General features: G+C 50.6%; 1 protein-coding gene across 1 annotated transcript; it reads left to right on the plus strand.

Moving 5' to 3' along the window:
• The first annotated feature begins 1,072 nt into the window (after window positions 1–1,072).
• Window positions 1,073–5,015, plus strand: THBD (thrombomodulin). The gene has a single exon (XM_032795909.2). The coding sequence runs from the start codon at window positions 1,073–1,075 to the stop codon at window positions 2,804–2,806; it is 1,734 nt and encodes a 577-aa protein (XP_032651800.1). The 3' UTR covers window positions 2,807–5,015.
• Window positions 5,016–10,122: the final 5,107 nt, after the last annotated feature.

Below are 10,122 nucleotides of genomic sequence, written 5' to 3' on the forward strand. Positions count from 1 at the left end.
GCAACAATGCGGCTCCAGTTTACAGCTCAGCTCTGCGGCGTGCGCTTCGCGCCCTAAACCTTGTCTAGGGATCGAGTCCTGCCCCCCCGGCAGTGACTCTGGGGAACTCAGCAGCGCCCCCAGCTGGTGCTAGAAGCAATGTGAGCCTACAGCCCCCACGATACACTCTACAAATCTCGTTTCCACTTCTCCCCTCTGGTTTTCCTTAGTAAATCGTTACACCCCTTTAATAAATCCTCCACTCTGCGCTGGGAGGCTCCCATTTAATGCTCGGGATCTTTACCCGAATAATACTCGCAATAGTATCAAATCTGATGAACTAAGAAGGGGCTATTAGGGTAAGCCACATGGCCTGCCTACCAAACAGGCAATCCCTCCCAGAGTCCCTCCACATTCAGCACCAATCGGCTGTCACACCCCGCGTCCCCTGGGAGGAGGACAGTTTACTTCTCACACATGTGGGGAAAGGGGACCTGGGATCGGGTTTTAAAGCGTTCAGGCAGGCGTGTGGCAAGGACACGTGCCCGTGCCTGGAAGATCCGTCCTGGGAAACCTGCTCACACTGTCTTGTCTCTTTGCAAGTAGCAGGGGAAGCGTCCACACGCAGCAGTTCGTACCTGGACCAAAAAGCAGAGTTGGTACATAACGATCCACGTAATGTTCCCACAACTAACCTCCTCCGTTTGCCCGGGATCAACGGGTGTCTTGAGGCTCCGGAATGAGCCCCCACCCTCCGTTGCTGCGCGAAAGCACTTTTCGGGCTGCTCAGACCCGAGAAGCCAGCTCGGGGTGCGGCGCGCTGGGTGTCCCCACCTAATCGGCCGACTCCCTGGTGCGACGAGGGCCAAGCTGTTATTCTAGGGCGAGGCGAGTTCGGGCGGACGGGGCTGATTGTTTTCCACCAGGGCCTCCTCCCACGCGTCCCCCCCCCGCAGACCAATGAGCTTCCCCCCCATCCCTCCGCCCCATCGGGTGACCGTGATTTGCTCCGGCGGCTGGAGGGCGATCCCAGCCCCGGCGGCGTTCCGCGCTGCAGCGCCCCTATAAACGTGGGCACGGAACGAGCGGAGGCATGACCGGTTTCCCAGCGCCGGGCGTGCGGGGAGCCGCCGATTGCTCGCGGGCAGCCCCCACGGCAGCCCCGTGCTCAGCTCCGCCGCCCCGCACCATGCTGCGGCTCTGCTGGCGCTGGTGGCCACGGCCAGCTCGGGCGCTCGGCTCCCCCGGCCCGCCGCCCGCGGGCGCTCAGTGCATCGAGCACGTCTGCTTCGGCGTGTTCTGGGGGCGCCAGCGGTTCCCCGACGCCGACGGGCTCTGCCAGGCCGGCGGGGGGCGGCTCATGACGGTGCGCTCCACGGTGGCGGAGGCCGCCATCGCCCTGCTGGTGCGGAACCGGAGCAACGCCAGCCTGTGGATCGGGCTGCAGCTGCCCGCGGACCAGGCGTGCTCGGACCTCGCCCGCACGCTGCGGGGGTTCCGCTGGGTCACGGGCGACGAGGGCACGGACTACATCCGATGGAGGTCGGGCGGCCGCGTCTGCGGGTCCCAGTGTGTCGCCGTGGCAGCCCCGGAGCTCACTTGGGAGGAGAAGCGGTGTGACTCCGAAGCAGACGGCTTCCTGTGTGAGTACAGTTACCCGGGCACGTGCCCCAAGCTCTCCCCCGGGGCAGGCGTGGCGGTGACCTACACCACCCCCTTCGGGGCACAGGACAGTGACCTCCTGGCCCTCCCTCCCCAAACCACTGCCTCGGCCCCGGCCCTGGGCGTGGAGCTGGTGTGCCAGGAGCACAGCAGCTGGGGCATGCAGTGGAGCTCCGCAAGCCCCGGGGCCTGGCACTGCCAGCTGGAGAATGGTGGGTGTGAGGCTTCGTGCCAGTGGGATGGCGGGACCCCGCGATGCACCTGCCCCCATGGGAAGCAGCTGGACCAGGACCAACGCAGCTGCTCTTCCCTGTGTGCCAATGCCCCCTGCGAACACCACTGCATCCCGCTCACCGTGAACTTCACTTGCATGTGCCACGAGGGCTATGAGCTGGCTGAGGATGGCATCAGCTGCAGAGACATCGATGACTGTAAAACCAAACCGGACCTTTGTGACCAAGTGTGCATCAACACCGACGGGGGCTTCCACTGCCAGTGCCAGTTGGGCTATGAGCTGGTGGATGGCAAATGTGAGGACGTGATCGATTGCTACGAAGAGAAATGTCACCACCAGTGTGTTGATGTGCCTGGGGGTTACAGCTGCAGCTGCTTCAGTGGATACGCCCCATCCCCCCAGGACTCCAACAAATGTGTCCTATTTTGCAACCAGACTGAATGCCCAGCAGACTGTGATCCGCATACACAGGATACGTGCTACTGCGCTGATGGCTTTGTTTTGGATCACCACAATGGTAGTACAAAAATGTGTGTTGATATTGACGAGTGTGAGCAAAACTATTGTGAGCAGCTGTGCACGAATAAGCCAGGCAGCTACACGTGTCATTGCCACGAGGGGTACAGCCTCAACAATGGCTGGTGTATTTCTGATGATGAGTTTTCAGGTGAGACGGAGTCCTACCCAACAACAGCAACCCCCACCCGTGTCCCACCGAAGTCAGACAGCCTCCACCCTGGAGTGCTGATCGGAATCAGCATTGGCATCTTGTCCACAATTTTGGTCCTGATGGCCACTCTCTACCACCTGATGAAGAAGCACTTCCCAGGTCATGGAGCCATGGATTATAAATGTAGCAACAGGACAGAAAAGGAAGTGGTGCTGCAGCAAGTTCCCCCCGGATGCCCCTCTGCTACCCAGAAACTCTAAAGAATCTCAGTGGATTGAAAGGAGAAAGATGGAACTGGGTGGAATTTTTCAAATTTCTGTGAAAAATTTTCAAGGAAATTTATTAAACTAGCTGCAGAAAAATATGCTTTGCAAGAGATGAAAAAACTGAATGGCAAAGCGTATAATGCTGAGCTAACCCCATTTGTGTGTCTTTAAAGAAACCAATAGATGCCTTTTTGATTCCCCCCCCCCTTTTCCAGACTTGGCAATCTTTACGGGGTTTAAAGAGAGAACTTTATTTTTTGTGCATTGAGAACTGCCCTTGTTTGGAACGGACTATTGAAATCTGACTATAAAAGAAGAGAGTATATGCAATGGACTAATCAACAATAATAGATTTTGAAGTGGTGTGGTGAAAGTGACTTTCATCCAGAGACAGTGTCATGAGTTCGTTCCCACATCAGACTGGAGCTACTGAGCAATCAGGAAGAGTTGGAATGCTCCTGCGACAGACATAGGTTTGGCTTATTCTTTAAAAACTGCCAGTTAGTAACAAATACCAAAGATCTTTCCATCAGTTCTTCTCCTGCCTTCCATTGTCCTGTCCTCTTTGTTATCTGTAGGAAATTGCAGCTCCCCACATTATTCTATCTTAGGGGTTTGTACTGACACCCATTACCACAGTATCTGAGCACTTTTCATGTAAAATCAATAGGAAAAGCAAAGCCCCTAATGGACTTTATGGAATCTCTGTCCCTTCCCCCTTTCAGGGTCAGAACTCTGCTTGTTTGGTTGCTGTTTGTTTGTTTGTTACAGATTTTTTGTATTTTGGGTACATGGAGCTGTCACTGGTGTGTCATTCTTGCTATGGTGGAAAAGCCTTTCCATGTGATGGTTGTGTCTTCCAGTCACATTTTCTCTAAAGGTTTTGTTCCCTTTCTCTCACTGTCAGGTTAAAACACTATTAACAAAACCACTTCTTATTCCCTTGTTGATAAGAACGTATGAACCACCATATTGGGTCAGACCAAAGGTCCATCTAGCCCAGTATCCTGTCTACTGACAGTGGCCAATGCCAGGTGCCCCAGAGGGAATGAACAGAGCAGGGAATCATCAGGTGATCCCTCCCATCACCCATTCCCAGCTTCTGGCAAATGGAGGCTAGGGACACCATCCCTGTCTATCCTGGCTAGGGACATCATCCCTGCCCATCCTCCATGAATTTATCTTTGTTCTTTTTTAAAATCCTGTTATAGTCTTGGCTTTCACAACATCCTCTGGCAAGGAGTTCCACAAGTTGACTATGCATTGTGTGGAAAAAATAACTTACTTTTGTTGTTTTAAATCTGCTGCCTATTAACATGATGGCAGGGCATTTTTGCCTAGTGCTGCTAAACCCTTTGGCCCCTGTCCAGATGGTTGCAATGGGCCCAATCCTACCCACACAGTGGCAAAACTTCCATTCAGTGGGAGCAGGCTCAGGTCCTCTGTCTGCCATCCAGTATTATAGTGGGCAAAATCTGAAAAATATTGCCCATTTTCCTTTTCCACATCCTTTTATCAAGTGTTGAGATGAAGGGTTAGGAGGCTATAAAAGCCTAGGGTCAGATGAGTGTTCAGAGGAGATGGGAAGTACAACCTTCATGAGATTGTGGGAGAAAATACACCCAAATGCTGAGGATTCTAAGGGCCTTTTTCTGCTTCTATTAAGCCAATGGAAGCTTTGAGCTCTACTGGATAGGGTCCCGTGCCTATGAAATATTGATATGCAGCAGTGCTCAGTTTTCTAGCTGTACATTTTACAATTCTGGGATAGCAAACCCAGACATAGGGGTGACAGCTTGCAAACAAACTGGTTCATAAAGAAGCATTCAGGCTACCAGCTGGTTGTACTTAAGAAAGCTTACTATTAAGAGACTGAGAAACTTGATTTTTCTAATCTTCCTCTTTTGGGGTGAAAATAACTGTAGGTACATACAAAGTGAGACTGCTATCACATGGTATTGTTTTTTTTCCTGATATGTCAGAATGATCAAAGTACATTTCAACTTTTGAAAAAAAGAGAAGAAGAAATGTGTTACATGAAATCTAGCTTTCTTACTGTAAATGGTTCAATCCACAGTTTTGTAAATGCGGCACGTTTGTAAATAGTTATTTATTTATTGGAACTGTATCCTATGCAATGCATAATCACTTTGTGATTTCACAGGCATACAAATAAAGCTTGACAAACCTGGTTTATAGAAAATGTGGTAATGAAATGTTCTTTCTCTCCTCTCCCACCTGACCTCCCTGAATAACAGCAGATGCTGATCTTGCCTTAATCTGGCCAGTAACAAAATCATTCTTGGTTATCAGAAGTGCCCAACTCCCACAGATCCCATTGCAGTCCATGAGTGCTGCAAGTTCCAGCACCTTTGAATATCAGGCCAAACATTCTTTTGTGACTATTTCGCAAGTGCGTTTATCAGTGATGGTGAACTGTAAATAATGGAGAACGAGATTAACATTAAAAGATCAACGTTAACGAAATAGAAATAAAGTGATAGCTACAGAGGGCCAAATTTATCCTTTGTGTCACTCCACTGAAATATGTATATCCACACGTACAAAACTCCTTTTGAAGTCAGTGGATTTTTGTGAGTGGGAACAGGATTTGGCCCTGTGAGAGTTGCCTGTGGCTGAGACAGTTTGGCCATGTGTCTTTATCCGAATCCTGTTGACTTGAATGGGAGTTCAGTAGGAGCAAGGATTGGGCTGAAGTTTGTATGTTACTGCAGATAAAACCAGCTGTAGTGGCACCTGTGAAAGTTGAAATGCAGCTCCTGCTATAATCCTCCTTTTCCAGTTGCTCATAAATTTGACAAATAAATTCCTTTTGGGCTGAATTTACTCCCATTCCCAGCCCAGGGGTGAGTTTGTTTATAGAAAATTTCAGCAAAAAGTTCTCAGCTACTTTTGAGCTGCACAGGGGAGAAGAGAATCTCCTCTGTCTGTTCTGGAACTGGTGCATTAAACACAAGACTGAGAGTGGGGAGGCCCAGCTGGTTCCACCGGGACTCGCTGTGTGACTTCACCACGTCTCTTTAAACTCTGTGTGCTCCACTTTCCCTAGGTGTACAAAGGGGCTAAAGATTACCTTCCTCTTGAGAGAGTTGTGAGAATTGATTAATTCTTGTACAGTGCTTTGAGAATGAAAAGTGCTGCATGAATACAAATAATCACAGAAGAAATGTCCTGTCAAATATTCCAGTTTTATTGACTTCTGCAGAGAACAGAGGGTCTTACAGGCATATATGTTTTGAAGAAATGGGGAGGGATCAAGGGGAGGGGAGGAAAGGTTACCAGAAGCATTTTCTTGGGTGAGAAAATGCAATTAAAAGGTGATGGGTGAAACCCTGGCCCCATTGAAGTCCAGGACCATTCATGTCCATTGCACCAGGATTTCACCCCCGGGAGAGAAGATTGACAATAAAAGATGAAGGGGTGGCCCACTATCCATGGGTGGTGAGGAGGTTTTGGTCACGGGTGGCTGGTTTTGCAAAGCTTCCATCCAGCGTGGCTGGATTCCAGTGATCTCATTCAAAGAGGGTTAGGAACTGGTCATCTTGTTCAAGGGCAGCAGCTAGGTTGTGGAGCCAGTCCACACAGGTGCAACTCAAGGAACTTGCGAACTACCGACAGTTTTTATTGTGGTTCCCCCGCCGCCTTTCTGTCGCTAACCCAAACCAACACAGCAGCAAACGTCCCAGAAGCAGGAAATTAAAGGGAATCCTACCTTACTGTCAATGAAGGCTGATGAATCAGAACCCCATCAGGAAGTGCCCTTGTTTCTGTTCCCCCGCCCCATGCGTTGAGGGGCTTGTGGTTGGCTGCAGGAGTTACATTTTAGTTATTTTTTCTCTGCTCTGCTCACTTTCCCAGGATTTGAGCCCAAACACTCCTGTCCGCCCCCAGCTGCACGGGTCCAACTCCTTGGAGGGTAACGATGTAACTGAGAGCAGGATTTGCCCCTTTGGCTTTCTAAGAGTTGATTACCAACACTTGCTGCAGCAACTACGGTAGCCATCATTAGCCATTTTAATAACGGCGCTTTCACAGAGACTTTCTGGCCATGTCCCCTTATTACTCAGTGCACCCTCCTTGCCTTATTCTCAGTGCCATTAAAAACCACTTTAATGTAAAGGAATCTCAAAGGAAGGGATGAAAATGGCCCTCTGAGAATACCTGGCCAGTGAGAAGCTGGGGAAGTGCTCTACCCCTGCCTGGCTTCCAGGTCCCAGCACAGGAGATAGGTCAGGGGCGTGGCTGGACTGGACGGCACATGGCTGTTCATTGCATCTCAGAGCTAATTGAGAGCCATAGGAAGCAGCATGTAAATTAGAGCCACCCTGAGGCTACTCTGACATATACCAAAGGGCAGGCAGAGCCCTGCACAGCTCCAGAATATACTTAAAGCAACTTAATCCCCTCTCTTCATCTCTGCCTCGCCCTCCCCCCTGTGCAGGAAAGAAGCAACTGGGAATCAAGTTTTCATTATTCTAAAAGGTTTACATTATGTATGTCCACTTCAATTTTTATTCAAAGCAGCGACAAGTAAATGAAATACAGATGTTTCCCCTAGAGCTGCTTCAGTGTATGCCCAGAAATAATATGGGTTTGTTTTAAAACAACCCCAAAAGTTTACATCTGACAGTGCATTCAAATGTTTCCCTTTGGGTGGCATATGAGAGACTCAATCCTACACCAGGAGGCTCGCTGGAGTCCGGGAGACCCATGGGACAATTCCTATGAGTAAAGGAAGTGGGACTTTGTGTGATATGATGAATTCCAGCCCTACGAATACCCCACCTGCCACTGATGTCATCTCTTGAATATGGGTTCCAGATGATCCAGCCCACCCTGATTTACGTATGGGAGATCTTGGACGGCAAAGTCAGGTCAGGGTTTAAACTCCCAGCTGAGCCTTCATTTGAATGAACTATCAGAAGATCCAGCTGTGGGTGAACGATTCCCCCTGATTTTGGTCTTTTTCTCCCTCTGCCTTTTGAGCTTTGCCCTGGGCTGCTGTGTCAGCCAGCTCGCCTTGCCGCAAACAGCGGGAGAGCCACCAAATATTGTTTTAACTGTTCAGGGTGAAACAAAATGTAATTGCAGGCTCTTTCTGCAGGCCGTGGAGGTGAAGCACACAAGGAACTTTCCATCCCGTTTAAGTGCCTTCCCCACACACCTGTGACAATGGGGCAAAGGCTGCTGCCTCTACGCACCCTCCAACGCCCGAAAGGGGATGGAGAGGAGGTGGACCCATCATCCTTGTTCCCCTGCCCACCAGGCACCGGTCAGCTCTGCTCCCAGGCACTCAGTGGCCAGTATGGCACCTCCGTTGGAAACATGTAGCAACAGTCACATTCTTTCTGTGCATTAGGGAGCTCCAGCACAAATTCCTGGTAGTACAAACTGGCGGGAAAGCGTAAGGAGTCTTGGTACAGGGGTCAGTTAAACACAGCGACTGCTTCCTGTTGGGGCTTGCTAGGGTGCGGCCTACCTCACAGGCGGAGGGAAGCCTGTGGAGGGAGTGCCCCTCCCCTTGCCATCCACACACCAGTTAGCAGAGCTCACCAGTTATAGAGAGGAGCTATGCTAACCAGTCATGGAGAGGAGAACATGCTGCCATGACCCCCCCATCAACATACTTATAAAATAAACAACACTGAAAACCAACTCCCCCCTGCCCCCAGGAAATAGATTCCTCTGGAGCGGAATTCATGTCCTGTTCACACTGCCAGCTGTAAGGTCTTGATCTTGCATCTTGTTACGTTGCTCCTTGTGCAATAGTTTACACCAGTGCAAGGTGCGTGCGAAGTAGGTGCAAAGCAGTTGCATAATGCTACCTCTCTGATTTCTTAGCCTTTAGCATTCACTTTGTCTTGGGGTAAATGATCCGGGAGGTTGAATAGCAGGGAAAATCAGGAGGCATTAAATACCCAACACTTGAGTTTTTGAATTTTGATTTTTAAGTGACAAAAATAACCAAGCTAGAGAAATGAAGCTTCATTGAAACCTAGTGATTCATGGGGAAACTGATCCAGACTTTTACGAAGTGAAGCTACCAGTCTGGTCCAGACTTCCAAGTCCTTCATTTAGGACAGGCCACTTTTAATTGTTAAATTAAAGCAAATGGAAGGTACTATGTGCACGGCTTTTCTGTCCCTATGTTAAATGTACATTGAACATTGTCCCCTTCTCTGGTGAATCCAGGCGTTGTAACTAGGTAACGTCCTGAACAGACAAGGAAGGCCAGAGAAATTCTGAACACCAACAGTCATGTTCTTCCCCAGGATATATGCTGGTCCAGAGTCCCAGGTGGGATGTTCAAATGCAGTCAGTGTTGGTCTAAGGCAGGGGTGGGCAAACTATGGCCAGAGGGCCACATCTGGCTTCAGACGTTTTAATCCAGCCCTTGATTTCCCACCAGGGAGTAGGGTTCGTTGCTTGTCCTGCTCTGGCGCTCCAGCCTGCTAGCGGGGGCTTGCCCTGCTCCATGTGTGCCATGGCTCCGCACAGCTCCCGGAAGCAGCGGTATATCCCTGCTCCAGGTCCTACATGTAGAGGCAGCCAGAGGGCTCCACACACTACCCCCGTTCAAAGTGCCACCCCTGTAGTGCCCATTGGCCAGGAACCATGGCCAATGGGAGTTGCAGGGCTGGCGCCTACGGATGGGGCAGCATGCAGAGCCGCCTGGCCGCACCTCCACACAGGCACTGGAGGGGGGACATGCCGCTGCTTCCAGGAGGTGCTTCAGGTAAGCGCCACCTGGAGCCTGCACCCCTGAGCCCATGCCCCAGCCCTGATCCCCTTCCTGCCCTCCAAACCCCTTGGTCCTGGCCCGGAATACACCCTCCTACACCTCAAACCTCTCATCCCCAGCCCCACACCAGAGCCCGTACCCCCAGCCAGAGCCCTCACCCCCTCCTGCATCCCAACCCCCAATTTCGTGTGCATTCATGGCCTGCCATACAACTTCCATACCTAGATGTGGCCCTGGGGCCAAAATGTCTGTCCAACCCTGGTCAGAGGCCTGATCTACATTTAAAAGTTACGTTGACATAGCTATGGTGCTCAGGGGTGTGAAAAATTCCCACCATTGAGTACATGGCCAGGCTGACCTCACCTGGGTGCAGATGTGGATAGGCCAGTGGAAGAATTCTTCCTTCAACCTAGTTCCAATGCTCAGGGAGATAGATTACGTACAGTGATGGAAAAAACCCTTTTGGTGCTGTAGGAATCACCTACACTATGGCACTACAGCAGTGCATCACGGCAGTGCCAGACCTGTGCCATTGTAGCAACTCACA

Source organism: Chelonoidis abingdonii, chromosome 3 (genome assembly GCF_003597395.2).
Source record: "Chelonoidis abingdonii isolate Lonesome George chromosome 3, CheloAbing_2.0, whole genome shotgun sequence".
Taxonomy (NCBI): Eukaryota; Metazoa; Chordata; order Testudines; family Testudinidae; genus Chelonoidis; species Chelonoidis abingdonii.